This window comes from Chrysochloris asiatica, unplaced genomic scaffold, assembly GCF_000296735.1.
Source record: "Chrysochloris asiatica unplaced genomic scaffold, ChrAsi1.0 scaffold00053, whole genome shotgun sequence".
NCBI lineage: Eukaryota > Metazoa > Chordata > Mammalia > Afrosoricida > Chrysochloridae > Chrysochloris > Chrysochloris asiatica.
In genome coordinates this window covers 10,114,539-10,132,328 of record NW_006408571.1, presented here as the reverse complement: position 1 = coordinate 10,132,328, position 17,790 = coordinate 10,114,539, and the positions used below count along the sequence as shown (strand labels likewise).

Here is a 17,790-nt window from a genome sequence, read left to right as displayed (position 1 = left end):
CATGCGCAAGCGCAATATGCCCTTTGGAGTTTCCCGATCTTTTTTCCGGGTTTTCAGTTCAGCCTTCCGGAGAAGGAAAGAAGGAGGAGGGAGACAGTGGTGGGCGGGGCCATGGGACGTGGGTGGGGCGAGGCTTCAGAAGAGCAAGGGGGAGGAGAGAGGGCCTCTATTTGAATGGGTGGGGCCTGGAGGCGGATAGGGCGGGGCCTGACCTAGGGGTGGGCCCATCAGAACGGGGCGGGGCCGGGGAGCCACTGTGCGGGATTGAGAGTCACGGCAATCAGCTCCCGCCAGCGAGCGGTCGAGAAGCGCCGGCCTGGCGGAACGCGGCGGCGGGCGAAGACCGCGAGGCCACGGGGAGCGGCCGGGTCTCCGGCGGCGCGCCCTTCGGCCAGGCCGGGAGTCGCGCCAGGCTGAACCCCCGGCCGACTGCAAGCCACCCGGGTCTCAGCGTAGGTCCGTACGGAGCAAGGCCAGCGGACATGACCGATCCACCAGGGGCTCCGCCACCGCCACCGGCGCCCGCAGGCCGCGGGTGAAGAAGAAAGTACAAGTCCTCACAGCCAGGAGCGACGAGATGGCCAAGAACAAGGAGATGGCCGGGAGCGAGATGGCCCGGGGTGAGGAGATGACCCAGAGTGAGGAGACGGCCTGGAACGAGGAGACAACCAAGAACGTGGAGACGACCCCGAGCGAGGAAACAGTGACCGAAAGTGACGAAATGGCGGCGACCGGGCTCGATGTGACTGTCACCCACAGTGAGCGCCGGGTGGGCGCCGGGCCCCATTTTAAGGAGCTGGTCCAGCTTGTGGGTTGGCCTTATGTCTTCCGGAAGCATGTGTACATGTGTTTTTCCTGGCTTCCGGAAGTGTGGGTTCTTGGCTGGTCCACATCTTGAGTCTGCACTCCTTTCCTTGTGGCCGGTGTATGTATTCTGTCTCTGGCCACATGTCTGATCTGGTGTGTTCTAGTGGGTCTTATGTGTGTTGGTGTGTACCCGCACAGCCATGTGGGTCTGTTTCAAACCTTTATTTGGCAGTATTGAATACGATTGCCGTGTTTGGACACCTGTGTGATGAATCTGGACGCCATGGCCGGCTGGTGCTTATTAGCATACGTACTCTCTGGGCACCCTCAAGTAGCTCTGCCTACTGTTTGGGCTGACAAGTAAACAGTCAGTTAAACCTAACTTTGAACTGAATTCCTGACGTTCCCTCACAACCAGGGAGGGGAAACCCCACGCCTCAGAATCTAGAGTCCTGCAGTTTTGAGTAACCTTGGAATTCCTCCTCTGTAAAGTAGGGTTGGTAACCTTTGCCATCCCCTCCACCTCCCTGGGCTCAAGGCTTGGTGTAATGCACTGGATACAGGCTACTTCCTTCCTGCCCACAGACCCAGAAAATCACTGACACTTCAAAGTTCATTTGCAGTTATTCATTCATTTATTAGTCCATAGGATAAGCATTCGAGGTCCATTTCAACTGCAAGGTCTGTGGTTCAAACTCATCAGCCGCTACTCAGTAACCCTACACAGGGTAGCTATGAATCGAAATCGACTCGATGGCACACAACAACATGTGGTAGGTGTGTGCAGTGGGGGAGACGTGGAGGAATAGCAGTCCCTTGTCCATTATTGGGAGGGGAGTTATTGGGTACAGGACAGTGAGGCAGAATGACTTGTGATGACAAGCATGGCCTTTGGTATTAAGTAGACTTGGAGTCAAGGTCTGACTTCACCAGTCGTGGTTGGTTGAGTCTCCATAGACAGGTCCTTAACTGGATTAAAACACTGCTTATTTGTGAAATGGGTAATAATAGTACCTACTTCATGGAGTTGTTCTGGTTAAATCATGTAATAACTATTATAGCCCCATATGCATTTGATAAGGAACCCTGGTGGCCCAGTAATTAAGTGCTGGACTACTAACTGGAAGGTTGGCAGTTTGAACCCACTAGCTGCTCCATGGGAGAAAGATACGGCAGTCTGTTTTTATGAAGATTGCAGCCTTGGAAATCCTATGAGTCAGTTCTGTTAGTTATAGTAGTAATAGTAAACTCCTGAGTGGTACAGATTGTTCATGTGCTCAGCTGCTACCCAAAAGTTTGGAGGTTTGAGTCCATCAAGAGACACCTCAAGAAAAAAGACTTGGCGAATACTGAAAAGTCAACCATTGAAAACCTTTTGGAGTACAGTTCTACTCTAATACACATGGGGTTACCATGAGTTTAACTGGTAAAATGATTATAAAGGAAACAAAAATCCTTGAGCAGGTCATCAAAAGAAAACTGGGTAGATAGAAACAGGCCCTTCATTGTAGGTGGTATATGAGTTAAGACTGGGTTGTTGTTATTAGGTGCCGTCAGTACCGTCCCGTAGCGACTTTATGCACAGCAGAACGAAACACTGCCCGATCCTGGGCCAACTTCACTACTGTTGCCACGTTTAAGCCCATCAATGCTGCCACTTGGCCAGTCCATCTCGTTGGGGGTCTTCCTCTTTATCTCAGACCCTCCATCTTACCAAACATGATATCCTTCTCTAGTGACTGGTCCCTCCTGACAATATGTCCAAAGTATGAGAGACGAAGTTTGGACATCTTGATCTCCAAGGAGCACTCTGGCTGCACGTCTTCCAAAACAGATCTATTGGTTCTTTTGGCAGTCCATGGCACTTTCAATATTCTCCTCCAACACCATAACTCCAAAGCATCAATTCTTCTACGGTTTTCCTTATTCACTGTCCAGCCTTTGCATGCATATGAGGTTATTGAAAATATCATGGCTTGGTTCAGGTGTACCATAGTCTTCAAGCTGACATCTTTGTTCTTCAACATTTTCAAAAGGTCTTGTGCAGCAGATTTGCCTAATGCAATATGTCATTTGATTTCTTGACTGCTGCTTCCGTGAGTATTGATAGTTGATCCGAGAAGAATGAAGTCCTTGATAACTTCAATCTTTTCTCCGTTGATAAGAATGCTGTTTATTGGTCCAGTGGTGAGAAATTTTGTTTTCTTGACATTGAAATGTAATCCATACCGAACGCTGTGCTGTTTGATCTTCATCAGTAAATGTTTTAAGACCTCTTCACTTTCAGCAAGCAAAGTTGTATCACCTGCATGTCGCAGTTTGTTAATGAGTCTTCCTCCAATCCTGATGCCACGTTTTTCTTCATAGAACCCAGCTTCTCATGTTATTTGCTCAGCATACAGGTTGAATAAGTATGGTGAAAGAATAACAACCTTGCCACACACCTTTTTTAATTTTAAACCATTCAGTGTTCCCATGTTCTGTTCATGGGAACTGCCTCTTGGTCCAGGTACAGATTCCTCATAAGCACAATTAAGTGTTCCAGAATATTCATACTTCACAATGTTGTCCATTGTGCTTGTCATTATCCACACAATTGAAAGCCTTCGTGTAGTCAATATAGCACAGGTAAACATCTTTCTGATATTCTTTGCTTTCAGCCAAGATCCATTGGACATCAGCAAGGATATCCCTTGTTCTGCGGTCTCTTCTGAATCTGGCTTGAACCTCTGGAAGTTCTCTGTCAATGTATGATTGTAGCCATTTCTGTATTACCTTTAGAAAAACTTTACTTGCATGAGGTATCAAAGACATTGTCCGATGATTTCCGCATCACGTTGGGTCACCTCTCTTTGGAATGGACACAAATACGGATCTCTTCCAATCAGTCAGCCATATAGTTGTCCTCCAAATTTCTTGGCAGAGATGAGTGAGTGAGTACCTCCTGTGCCACCTCACTTTCTTGAAAGATTTCAATTTTGATTCCATCAATTACTGGTGCCTTGTTCTTTGCCAATTCCTTCAATGTACCTTGGACTTTCTCCTTCAGTGTCATTGGCTCTTGATCATATTCTACCTCTTGAAGTGGTTGAACATTAACCATTTCCTTTTGGTACAGTGACTCTGTATTCCTTCCATCTTCTCTTGATGCTTTCTGCATCATTCAATAATTTACCCAGAGAATCTTTCAATAACGAAAGTCGAGGCTTGACTTTTTTCTTTAGTTATGCCATCTTGAAAAATGCTGAGCGTGTTCTTCCCTTTTGGTTTTTTGATTCCAGATCTTTGTACATTTTGTTGTAGTATTTGGCTTTATCTTCTTGTGCTGATCTTTGAAATTTTCTGTTCAGCTCTTGGACCTCCTCAGTTCTTCCATTTGCTTTAGCATCTCTATGCTGGAGAGCAAGTTTCAGTGTCTCTTTTGGCATCCATTTGGACCTTTTCCTTGTCTTCTCAATGACTTTTTGCTTTCTTTATGTATGATGTTGTTGATGTCATCCCACAACTCTTCTGGTCTTCAGTCTTTGGTGTTTAATATATCTAATCTGTTCTTCAGATGATCTCTAAATTAAGGTGGGATGTATTCAAGATAATATTTTGGCTCTCGTGGACTTGTTTTCATTTTCTTCAGCTTCAGTTTGAATTTGCATATGAGTAATTGATAGTCTGTTCCACAGTCTGCCCCTGGCCTTGTTTTCATTGATGATATGAAGCTTTTCCATTAAGACTGGGTAAATGAGTGTAATCAAGCATCAGTTTATATTGATCACATGGAGAAGTTGTCTTCACTGAATGCTTTTCTTTCTCCCGAGGTAATGAGAAGTATGACCTTCATGTTACCCCACAGCAGGGCACTGGTGAACCAGTTGTCCAAGACCTGGCCCAGCTTGTTGAAGAAGCCACAGGGGTTCTGCTGCCTTTTCAGAAACTCATATTTAAGGGTAGGTATTTCTCATATTTGGAGTCCTGGTATGGCACTATGGGCTAATACCCTGGACCGCAAAGTTAGTTTGAACTGCAAGGTTGGCGTTTTAAGCTCACCAGCCACCCCTCAGAAACCTTATACAGGGTTGCTATGAGTCAGAACCAACTCGCTGGCATTTAACAACAACAAATTTCTCTTGTAAGGAGCTCTGGTAGCATAGTGGATTACAAATTAGGCTGCTTACCTCAAGTTTAGTAGTTCAAATCTACCGGTGGTTTTGCATTAGAAAGATAAAGCTTTCTGCTCCCGTAAAGTTTTACAGCCTTGGAAACCCTATTGTTTGGCACCTTCTACTTGGTGTGGTGCTGTAGGTTAATGTGCCTGACTGCAAAGCCATTTGAACTGCAAGGTTGGCGGTTCAAGCACACTAGCTGTTCCTCGGAAGCCCTCAACAGGGTCGCTATGGGTCGGAATTGACTCAATGGCACTTCACAACAACAACCACCACCACTTCTGTATAACATGTTAAAGTTGTGATTAAATCATTGTTTTCTTAATTGTTTAACATCTGCTTTCTCTACTAGAATAACTGACTCCAGCGGGCAGAGGTACTGTGTGTGTATTTTTTCCAGTGCCTAAAACCAAAAAAAAAAAAAGTCCACTGCCATCAGGTTGATTCTGACTCATCCATCCTGTGTAGGGTTTCCACAGCTTTAAATCTGTAAAGCCTTAGAGAATTTTTTTTTCTTTAAAGACAGCCTCATCTTTCTCCCGAGGAGCAACTGGTGGGTTTGAACTGCTGACCTTGTGGTTAGTAGCCCAGTGCTGTGCTAAAACAGAGAAGATGTTGAGTGAAGAATTTACCAGAGGCCTGAATGTGGCAAGCCCATTAGATGATGCATATTTCTGCCAGGACCTATCCCTATTCCTGTCTGCTTTCTACTCCCATGGAAGCCTCTTATTCTAGTATCTGATGCGGACAGATTCATCCTATTTGGCTGCCAATCATGAAAAGTTTAGTATTGGGGACTCATTTTTAGACTTTGTAATGCAATTCTTTCCCTTTTTTAAAACATTATTTTTTTTTTTTTCAAATTATAAAGGCAATAAAATTGGCTTTGTTTCAAAACAGAAGCACAAAGGAAAAAATGTTTCCCTAAAATAAAGTCATTATAGTACATTTCTGTCTAGTTGTATTTTTTATTTCTCTTTTCTTCATAAAATTGAAATCATATAGATTATAAAGATTTTTGTTGTTGCTTTTGCTTTGTAATGCCATATCCTTTGATGTCTTAATGTATCAGATATTCTCTTTTTATCATGTAAATGTTGTCCTTCACCTATTTTTTTGTATTAATAATTTACCTTTATTGGCTAAAATATTTATTATAGTGTTAGGAAGCAATACCTTTTCCACAGTGGCTTCTTCTTAGCAATTTTGCTTTTTATCTGCATCCTTCTGATAAAATTGAGTTTTGCAAGTTTCAACATATTTCTCCACTGCACTGTGCATTGTTGAGCTCTGCAAAGTTGATTTCCTTCATTAATAGATATTTACCGTTTGGGGGGACAACTTTATTTCATTTATTTTTATCATTGTAAAATATAGATAACACAACATTTGCCATGTGTGCAATTCAGTGGCACCAATTGCATCAAGAAACTGTGGAGTGCTTCATTAGCAAATTTGCATGTCATCCCTGGGGCCGGGCTAATCTATTGTTCCAGTTTTCAGTACGTGTGCTACGGAAGCAAGCACCGGATTATAGAGTTTTTAGAACGTTTTTTTCTTATAGAACTGAATCATCAACATTAACTACCTCATTGAAGTTGCCTGAAAAAGAGCTTTAATGACTACAAATGTTTTAATGTGTGTATGCATAATAGTGGAGTCCTGATGTAGTGTTGCGGGTTAATGCACTGGAATGCAAAGTCATTTTGAACCATAAGGTTGGCTGTTCAAGCTCACCAGCTGCAACTCGGAAACCCTATACAGGGTCACTGTGAGTCAGAACCAATTCAACAGCACTTAACAGCAACATGTATAATAGTGCCAGCTAGTCCCCGTTCCTGAATATTTGACTTATTTATGATTTCTCATTATTATGAATAAGGTTGGACTACATGCTGTAATATCCGGGCCTTTTTTATTGGTCAGGGCAGATTCTATGGTACATCTTTTGTCTGTTTGCTGTATTCTTACTGAAATCAAATGTTTATTGTTCAGTTGTTACAGCTCAGCACACCTTTCTTCCTTTCAGGAAAATCTCTGAAGGAAATGGAGCAGCCATTATCATCACTAGGAATACAAAGTGGATGCCGGGTCATGTTAATTGGGAAAAAGGTAAATTGCCATCTACCTGAATTCCTTAGAATCAAATGGCTGAGGTCTTTTACATATATTTTTATTTAATAGGCCAAATTAAGGGTCTGTGTTGTGCTAGTAAAACGTTTGTTCGATGGGGTTACCTGTTTCGTTTTTTAAGGCCCTCCCTCTGTGGTGCTGACTATAAAATAACATTTGTCTTGGTGTGGTTAAAGAATGGTGCCTGAGATAGGGCTTACTCACCTGGAGCAGTATTTGAAAAAGCATTATGTTAAAAGAAACATATAGAGTTTGAAAATAAGCGCCCTGTGCAAGTTTCAGGAGCCTTCCGACCTTTACCCACCCTTCTTATTGATCTTTTACAAGAAAACCCTTGGCTAGAAGGACTTTCAGACTAAAGAACTAAAGGAGAAAAAGAGTCAGCCTTGAATGAGGTCGTTTGATGACAGCTGGAGGCAGTCGCTCCTGAGGTGATGCAAGAGGGGGATGGCAAATACTACATTGTAACATGTAGAATTGTTGGTCATATGAAGTCCCTGGATTTTGATTGAGCTGGATGGTTCTGAGTGGAGAGAGGACAGAGATTAGCAAAGTGGGAGCAAAGAAAATCTAGTCCAGGCTTGGAACCACCAGGGGACTGGGACTCAGGATTTGAAGTGAACAATTTGCGATAGTATAGTAAAGCAGGAAGCTGCTGGCCCTGGCTACCATTTATCTGTGTGAGAGAAGAGAAAGTGTTGGTCATAGAATGGTGATGGACAATGGGCAGAACCCAAGGGTTGAGTTTGAAGAAGCTGTAAGTCCCCCAGTTGAATCTCTCTTTGAAATGTGGAGGCAAGTCTGAATTCAAGAATGAACTCCATCTCTTTGGGACTTTGTGATCTTACATTACTTTACTACATTAAACCTTATTTTCATTATCCATTGAACAACTCCTGCCTTATAAGGTATGGTAAGGATTAAAAAAATACTGGTAAAGTGTTTAGAATAGTGCCTGGCATATAAGGAGTCTTAATGTGAGCATTCATCATTGTATTAAATGGTACTGCTGGGTTGAAGGGTGACATTTCAGAACTCCATTGAAAGGAGTAGTAGAATTCTACCCATCTTGCTGTTCTGAACATCTCTCAGGTGTTTACTGTAACTTGTTCACCTTCTAAGCTTCACTCTGGCTGTTGGTGATCAGCCTTAGGCTGAGGCTAAATGTGGTACTTGGACTGACTTAATTATTTGAACCCAAGCTATCAGGGCCTTCAGCAGCATGTTTACCTGACACTCCTCTCTAGTCTGGAGTCTTTCTAAATAGAAAACCATAAGGTATATAACTTCCAAGTTTGCTTTTTCCAAAAAACAGCAAAATTGAAACTATTCTTTCTTGGAGAGTAGTTTAGCCCAATTGTGATCACGTTTTTTTCCCCAGTAGCAGCTACTGTTCTTGGTGATTACTGACTTCATTCTATGCTTAAACATTTTAGAACAATCCGGAGGAAGAGGTTGAATTAAAGAAGTTGAAAGATTTGGAGAAAGCTGTAGAGAAGATAGCTGACCAACTGGGAAAGTTGAGTAAAGATTTTGCTGGAATCCAGCAGGTAACTCTCCTCGTGGACTTTGATTTTCTACTTTCTATGGGAACATTTGGAACTCTATAGCTGGGCACTATAATGTGTATACAAAGACAGGCTATCTGGTGAGACTCCCTGGGCTCAGAGCCTGGTTTTATGCTTTCAAACTATTAACTGTGGCCATGTTCCTCTTTTGTAATAGAAATAATGGTGGTACCTTTATAAGGCTGTTGTGAGTATTGAACGATGTCGTGTGAGCCTGCTACAATCTAAGTGCTTTATGGGTGTTAACTATCATTATCAAACTCCAGCCAGTATTCACTCGTGCTCATGGGAGAGCACCTGCTGTGCTGGGGTCATGTATTGTCTGAAATACAAGTCGCTTCTCTCAGTCCAGTCTAGATCAGTGAGTCTAACAAGGTGTAGTATATTCTGTAGATTGCGAGAAGGTCCAAGCTGAGCATGATCTTAGTGAGGGGGTTGGGTATGGTTCACCTTTTCAGTCTCTTGTATTAGAGATGAGTCCAGAAGCCCAGTGAAGATAAGGAACAGCTTGAGACCGTGTATATTTTTTTCACCCTCGTTTTACAATACTAATGGGTATGTATGTGTTTTAATTACAAAAGTGATACATGTTGATTATACAAAAGCTTCACATAGGTAGGCGTTTATATTGTTGTTTTCGTTAAGTAGCATTGAGTCAGTTCTGACTCATAGCCACCCTGGATAGGGTATCTGAGGAGAAACTGGTGGGTTTGAACCACTGACCTGATGGTTCAAACTGACCTTTAGGTCCAGTGCTTATCCTCCAGTGCCACAGCAGGACTCCAGGCACTTATATGGAAAGTAAATATTACTTGTAAAACCCCAACTCAGCAATAGTCATAATTAAAGCCTAGAGCAGATTTTTTTTTTCCATCTTAAAAAATAAAAGTTATGTAATCTCACCAACTGCTCCTCGGAAACCAACTTGACAGCACTTAAGAAAAACAACAAAAATTTATACATTATAAATTATTCTTTTCATTGGATACAAATTTAGCATTGTTCTGTCATTAAAAATGATGGTAATTTTTTAAAGCTTACATAATATGTCATAATATATGAATGCATCGTGGTTTACCTAACCAATTGCTTATTAGTCATCATCTAATGTTACAAATACCAGCCGCTCCGCGGGAGAAAGATGAGGCTTTCTACTCCCGTAAGGATTTACACCCTCGGAAACCCTGTACAGGGTCGCTATGGGTCGGAACCGACTCGACGGCACTTAACAACAACAACAAATGTTACGAATTGGGCTGCTAATCTCAGGGTCAGCAGTTCGAAACTACCAGCTGTTCTGCGGGATAAAGATGAGGCGTTCTGCTCCTGGAAAGATTTACAGCCTAGGAAACCCTGTACAGGGTTGCTATGAGTCGGAACCGACTCCACAGCACATCACAACAATAAATGTTACTTTAGGGAGTCCTGGTGTGGGGCTGTTGGATAAGCATTGGAGTACTAATTATGAGATTGGTGGTTCAAACCCACCAGCCACTTCTTGGAAGTCCTACTCAGGGTTACTATAAATCAGAAATAACAGTGATATTTTGTCGTTATGCTTAATGCTTCTTTGAATATCCTTGAACATAAATCTGGTTTTGACTGTTTCTGATTCTTTTTGTAAAATAAATGATTTGAGTTTGAATTACTGGATAATATTTAAAGTTTTTGCTACATGTTAGCCAATCTGCATTCAAACTTTGATAAATATCCCAAGATATCCCTACTGTCCACCTCTTCTCACCAGTTATATTTCTTTTGTTACTGTTGAGAATGTACACAACAAAACATACACCTGTTCAGCAGTTTAATTCAGTGACATTGATTATATTCTTAAAAGTGTACCACCATTCTCTCCCTCATTTATGAGTTGTCCCTTCTCCATTAACATTGACTCACGAATCTCTAAGTCTTACCTTTTGAGCTGCTGTTGTCAGTTTGATGCCATATGGATAATTTTTGATAGAGCATAATGCTCAAGGCAGACATTTTTTATTAAGCTAAACTATGGTTTGGTTTTAAGAACACCCCAGGGAATATTTTTGGTTTAAGACTAAAAGATTGTCTCAGGGCAATAGTTCCAGAGGTTTAGGTACTGCCATTTTTTAGTATTAAGCCTATTAATTATGTATTAATTATATTGGAATCCTGGTGTGGTACTGGGATGAAGCATTTGTCTTCAAGATCTATTTGAAATACAAGGTAGCAGTTTAAACTCACCAGCCGCTCCTTGGTAATCCTATATAGGGTCATATGAGTTGGAACCAACTCAACGGCACTTAACAACTATTATGTTAAGAATTATGTTTGCATATATTCTCCTTATTCTCACAGTAAGCCCACAGAGGTATGGATGTCATAATCTCCATTTTACAAATGAGGACACTAAGGTGCAACTAGGTTAAGTAACTTGTTCAAGATTGCAAGCCAGTGAATGGCAGTCAGGATGCACACACAGACCTCTCAGACTTGTAATGCCTGTGCTCTACAACTACCTCTTTTGTGTGAATAATCACTCATGACTCAGGACTTCGCTGGAGTCAGGTCTTGGAAGGCCTTTACATCCTCAGTGGGCCACAGGCCTCAGAGGAGCTGTACGCCCAAGCCAGTTGATCTGTTGTTTTCAAGAGATCAAGTACTGGGTACTGAAGTCTGGCATAGTCAAGGGAATAGTGAACTTGGGATGTGGCAACTTCTTCAGTTCCATAGCTTGGGGTTTTCCATTAGCCTCAAGGAACCCTTGTAGTAATGCATTATTTCTCCATAGGGTTTTCTGGCCAAGGATTTGCAAGCTGAAGCTCTCTGCAAACTTGATAAGAGAGTAAAAGCAACAATAGAGCAGTTTATGAAGATCTTGGAGGAGATCGACACTCTGGTAAGTGAATACTCAGTGGAGCAGAATCTAATTTTCTATGCCTGAATTTCAGGCAGTCTCTCTATCTCAGTAATACACTTCTGTGGCCCTGAGAGAAGTCATTAACCTGAGACTACGGAACATCCGGAGTCCTGCTATGGCACTGGATTGCAAACCACATAGAGTGGCTGCAGGTTAGCACAGTGCTTGGGCTAGCTCAAGCCAGCTGATCTCTTGTTTTTTCCAGGAGATCAAGTTCTGGTTACTGAGGTGTGGCACAGTCGGGGCTGGTGAACTTGGCATGTGGCAGCTTCATCAGTTTCACGGCTTCGGGGTTTTCCATTAGCCTCAAGGAACCCTTGTAGTAATGTGTAATTTCTTCATAGGATTCAAACCCACCAGCCACACCTCAGGAACCTCATACAGGGTCACTATGAGTTGGAACTGACTCAGTGGCACTTGTTAACAACAACTAAGCACCTCTTATGTGCTAGACATTGTACTAGCTCCTGGGTGAATACACAGAAAATATTAGACAGCCCCTGATTTCTAGACACTCATATCCCTACCAACATAGGGCTTTCCCCATTTATATTTATGTCTGTTCATAGTATCTGTGGAATCCTGATGTGGCGCTGTGGGTTAATGCACTGGACTGCAGAGTCAGTTTGAACCACAAAGTCAGCGGTTTAAGCTCACCTGTCACTCCTCAGAAAGCCCATACAGGGTCACTATGGGTAGGAACTAATTCGACAGCACTTAACAACAACAACAATAGTATCTGGAATCCTCATGAAGCTGGGGCCCATGTTGTCCACACTTTCTTAGGGTCAAAGAAATACAGGGTTTCCTGTCTCCTGATATTCGTGTGCTGGTACTTTACTAAACTACCCCTGCACAGAATTCAGTCAGACCTGATCCTGTGAGTCTGTTGAGTATTACTGGCACCATGTACTACTTCATAGATGATAACAATGAAACCTCTAGCCTGAGGCCTTATTGTTGAGGGTAAACTCTGTTCTTGGGATTTTGTGAGGAGTAAAGCTGCAGTGAGCTCCTAGTCTGGCCAGAGCATCCTATCCATACATAGAAAACACGACAGTTTGTGTTGCAGGTCAGTTTCTATGGCCCCGGTGCTGAGAACTAAGGGAAGCATGTATAGGGGATAGAGCCATGGGAAGAGCTATTGTAGGATACAGACCCAGGCACTGCTTCTGAAAATCTGCATATCTCATTCACATGGCTGACCTGTGTAGTGCACTGTGGGTGTTTCTAGCATTTTGTCATTTCATGTTCACTGAGGATTGTTTATGTGTTGTTATTCCTTCATAGATTCTGCCAGAAAATTTCAAAGACAGTAGACTGAAAAGGAAGGGCTTGGTGACAAAGGTTCAGGTGAGTTGTGGACAGAATATTACAAAGTGTGATGTGTTGGGGTGTGTCTGTGTGAGTGTATTTATTTGTTCAAGTTAGGGGTAATGTAAAAGTGGAGTGTGTAGTGTGGACATTTTTATTGATTGTGGTTTATTTCTCAGCATGAACCCAAAACATCAGAGAAGAGTTTCTTCCATGTGTCTCTAATTATATTTGAATTTAAACTATTTAGGGAGGAAGATTACTAGTGACGAGGTAGGACTGACACGTTACAGTTTTAAGAGTTAATGTTCCTGTAGAATACAATGTGTCCTCAGAAGTTGGGCAGTTGTAGTGGCCTGTAGAGCTCTGGTGTGGCGCTGTAGGATAAGCACTGGACTAGTAACCACAAGGTTGGTAGTTCAAACCCACCAGACACTTGTGGAAACCCTATATAGGGTTACCATGAGTAGAAACCAGCTCAACAACACACAACAGCAGTGACCCTGAGGCAGGGCTTCCTGTCATCACATTTTTGGGATCGGTCAGCCTTGAGCATTATCAGAGCTCTGGTCCTAAGTTCCCCTCCAGCTCCCTCTCCTTCCCTTGAATCCTAGGCACCTGTCTCCCTCCCTACACTGCTTGTTTTGAATCAGTCACACCTGGGTTCTCCAAAATGGCTGCACAGAGAACTTTGTGTGGGCTAGCCCTGATGGGCCCTCACTGCCCCATATTTGTTTTTCTAGGCGTTCCTAGCTGAGTGTGACACAGTGGAGCAGAACATTTGCCAGGAGACAGAACGGCTACAGTCCACAAACTTGGCCCTGGCAGACTGAGGTGAGGCAGAGGGGTACCAACTGCTCTGCCGTCTCCTGACGAAATTACTTGATTTCTCCCAGCCTGGTGGGGACAACCGGCCAACTGCCAGTTTTCCTACTCCTGGACCTGTTTTTAATGAAAAAGTATTGTCTTTGCAAACTTAAGTAGAGCCCCTGTCTCTTCCCATTCTGCTTCTTTGGGCTTTGCTGTCTAAGAGTCTACCTTTTCTGTCAGTGTTTTCCCAGCTCTTTTGACCGTTGGGTGCTTTCTTTGGGCTAAGGGAGTTCTCATTTGTCCTGGGATAATTCACATTTTCAGGGCCCCTGGTTTTCACATAGATTAGGGCTTTTTTGGTGCATGTGATTCTCTAATCCCATAGATGTACAACCCAAATCACCAAGAGATTGCTTCTGGTCAGGAGTGTTGGGAATGGCCCAGAACAGCTGTCTGGCACACATGTAGTCCAAATATCCTTCATTATGACTAATTCCCAAACAACTGTCTGGGTTATAGGTTCACAAACCCTGTCCTCACTCCCCAGTGGCCCTGGGTGAGGCCTGTGGTTGGTGCATGGACTTCCTTTGTCCCCTAGCAAATCTCCAGAAGATTAGAACTAGGTGTTGATTTAGTCTCTACTTGAAGCCAGATCAGAACCATGGCAGAGGAAGGTCAGAGAAGGGAGCAAGAGTAGGTAAAACAGGCACATGGTAAAACTAACCATAAACTCAGGAATGACATGAACTTCCTTCCGAGACATTTCTGTTAACTTCTGTGTCCTGGGATCTGTATTTCTTTCAAGACTGTTCCTGCCCATTTTGTGACCTTTCCCCGTTATTAAAAAAAAAACAAAAACAGAAACAATCAACCAGGAGAAGAGTGTTTAAACTTTCCTTGTTTCCATTTGATGAGGTGTTAGGAAAGTTTTCTCTGGTACTAGTTGGAAATTATGTTTAATAAAGTCCTAAGTGTTCTTGGGGACTGGAACTCTGATCCGCTGCCATCATCCCCTCCCTTAGCATGGTGCCCAGGACACAGGCTCCTGATGGACCACTGAGGCAGACCTCATTTGGCAGAGTGGTATTCTCGGAAGCCCCAGGAATTTAAGACTGGATGGGTGGGACCTAAGACATGATTGTAGAAGGGATGGACTAGTGGCTGAGCTTTAATTGGTGGTTCGATACTTATCTGTTCTTATATGCAGTGAAATTTGTGGACACAGAAACTCAGCGGGTCTGCCTTGTTTTTCCAGGTCTCCCAAGTTTTCCGCCTTTGACAGGGTGCAGCCTTAACATTTTCATGTCACTCATTTTAATGGAAAATATTTGAGTTTTCCTTCTCTGTTGGGTTTCCACCTTACACACGTTCCAGCTTTTCTAGGTTTTTCATACTGATTGTTTAGTGGGACATGGTTCTAAGTTCTTGATATGTATCACCCCTTAAATCTGCATACAATCTAGGAGGTTGACAGATTGGTAGAGTAGGTACTCAATAAATAAATAGCTGGAAAATGAATAGTGATATAACCATATATGCACCTAGTCAGTGCTAGCATTTATAGCATCAGTGACCATTATCCAAGGGTTGGAAGAAGAGGTCTAAGGCATGACCTGCTGGGCAGATAGATGTGCCAGGTGGTGACTGGGGCCTGGCACACAGAGCCCACCATACAGAACTGTTAATCTCAGGAGATCTCTGCCTGTCAACAGCTGCTCACTTTTCTGGGATACGATCAGCTCTGTCCCAAAGGAATGAAAAGGGATCCCTGTGATTCTAGAAACAGATCCTTTATCTTCACTGAGTTGGAGAAAATCTAGGAAGTCAGTGATTCCTAGTTCTCCTTTAAGACACAGCTTAAAGGTTACCTCCTCTAAGAAGCCTCCTTCATAAAGTAGCCAGGACTGTTAGCTGAAAGTGCCAGAAAACAATTACAAAGGGATGAGCCAAAATAGAACCTTTATTGACAAGATACTGATCATCCCATTTAACTTCAGAATGGTCGAAGACAGCTGAGCTTCAGGAACTCAGACTGCCTAGAATACTTTCCGTATCTCTTTGCATGTCAGAATCATTCCCTGAGTCCTACTTCCACAGAGTAGGAAACATGGCTGCCAGTAGTCCTCAGTCACACAGGTTACAGCTTTTACTGTCTGAGAGGAACTGCCTTTATTTTCTTGTTTCTAATTTGAAAACCCTGAGGAAGAATCTTTTGGCCAATCAGCAATGGCCAGGGAAGCAGGGTCACATGCCATAGATACGGCCTCTAGGGACCTACACAGGTATTAGGGTGGTTCCTAGAAATGGAGCCAGAGTTCCTATATCTATAAAGGGGAGAATTTGGTCTCTTTCTGGCACATTGTTGTTGTTCAGTGCCATTGAGTCGGTTTTGACTCATCACAACCCTGTATAGGGTTTCTGAGGAGCAGCTGGTGAGTTTGAACTGCTGACCTTGGGATTCACACTGACCTTGTGGTCCAGTGCTTATCCTATACCAGGACTCCTTCTGGCACATTATTCAGGTTTAATCTCTGTAGTTCCTCAGCGTATGAGTGGAAGCCTGGGAAAGACATGTCACTAAGTTGTACCACTTGGCGTTATGAGGGGCAGAGATTTTTAGAAGTAACCAATATCGACTTTCTCTTCCTTCTGATTTTTAGCTTAGCACATGTGACCAACCAGCTGAAGACTATGTGTTCCCTTCTTTCTCTGGGCATGGCCATAGGACTGACTTTGAGCCGATTGGATGTAAACTGTGTGTATAATGTTATGGCAGGTGTCTCTGGAATCCACTGGTGTGGCATTGGCCTCACCTCTCTGGGCTGGAATCTAGTAGACATGATGGCGAGCAATGTGCTTAAGACTTTGAGGTGGAAACTGATGAGGATGACAGAGAAACTTTATAAAAAGGCTACGTGGGAGAGAAATGACCTATCTAGCCAGTTGTCAGTTGACTCCAACTCATGGCAGTCCCACGTGTGTCAGAGTAGAACTTCTCCATAGTTGGTTTCCAATGGCTGATTTTTTGGGAAGTAGATTGCTATACTTTTCTTCTGAAATGCCTCTGTGTGGACTTGAACTGCCATCCTTTCAGATGGCAGTCAAGCTCATTAACTGTGTACCACTTAAGGACCCCTCCTACTTTTGTTTTTGGTTTTCTGTCTCTCACAGCCAAACTTATTCCAACTTCATTCATAGGTAGGGCTTGTAGATGATCTCCCACCGCAAATCTATCAGTACTAAGTCTTGTCCAGTGCTCCATTTCAGTGGTCCAGGGAATGTGCCTTTCCTGCCCTGTTCCTCTCAGACCCGGGGGTGTGTGGGTGTGGTATGTGTGTGTGTGTGTGTGATCATTCTGAGCAAAACATCCCACCTGACAAGGCGCATCTCCAAACCTCAGGCCCCGGTCACCATTTTCAAGATGTGCCTCTTACAGACTGGCTGAAAGGGTATATGACATCTACCTCAGATTGGGGTTTCTGTATTATTGTGGGTCATTGTGTGCCATGTATGCCTGGCACTTTTGGATGTTAGAGTGGATGTTGACTGAAAGAGCAGAGTCTGAAAGTCATCCTGCGTGAAGTATTAACCGTAGATACTAGAGTGGGGAGATTTAAGGGTTCCCAGGAAGGATCTAGGTGACCAGAGTACAGGGAGACGTTGAACATCTTGGGGCAGAAGCTGTTAACTATTATAGTTTAGTGTTTAACCAGTAGTTCAGCTGTATCATGTATGCTGTCTGCCTATCAACCACGATTATGTGCATACATGCATGTGCATACATTCACACCTTAGAATACATTCACAACTCAGAAGGAAGTCGTGAAGGGTATGGACCCTTACAAAGGATAAGGTGGAACCACAAGCTCAGGCTCAGGCAATGGACCCAACAGCGGCTAAGGGTGCAGATCTAGTTTAGACTCTTGGTATCCTCAGTAGCCTCATGAATAATCCCTATGATGCCTTTTCTCCACCCCAAGCTTTTTTACAATCCAGCAAAACCTTTGTTCAGGGAGAAGGGAACTAAATGTTGCATTAAGCCCACCCCATCTCCCTTTGGGTTAATATGTCAGACTGCAAAGCCATTTGAACTGCAAGGTCGGTG

The 17,790-nt window shown here is 43.2% G+C and overlaps 1 protein-coding gene across 1 annotated transcript; it reads left to right on the top strand.

Moving 5' to 3' along the window:
- The first annotated feature begins 1 nt into the window (after position 1).
- Positions 2 to 13,708, top strand: BAG1 (BCL2-associated athanogene). Its single transcript, XM_006863156.1, has 8 exons — positions 2 to 99; positions 295 to 758; positions 4,620 to 4,748; positions 6,994 to 7,076; positions 8,534 to 8,647; positions 11,433 to 11,540; positions 12,852 to 12,914; positions 13,619 to 13,708. The coding sequence occupies exons 1-8, from the start codon at positions 2 to 4 to the stop codon at positions 13,706 to 13,708; spliced, it is 1,149 nt and encodes a 382-aa protein (XP_006863218.1).
- Positions 13,709 to 17,790: the final 4,082 nt, after the last annotated feature.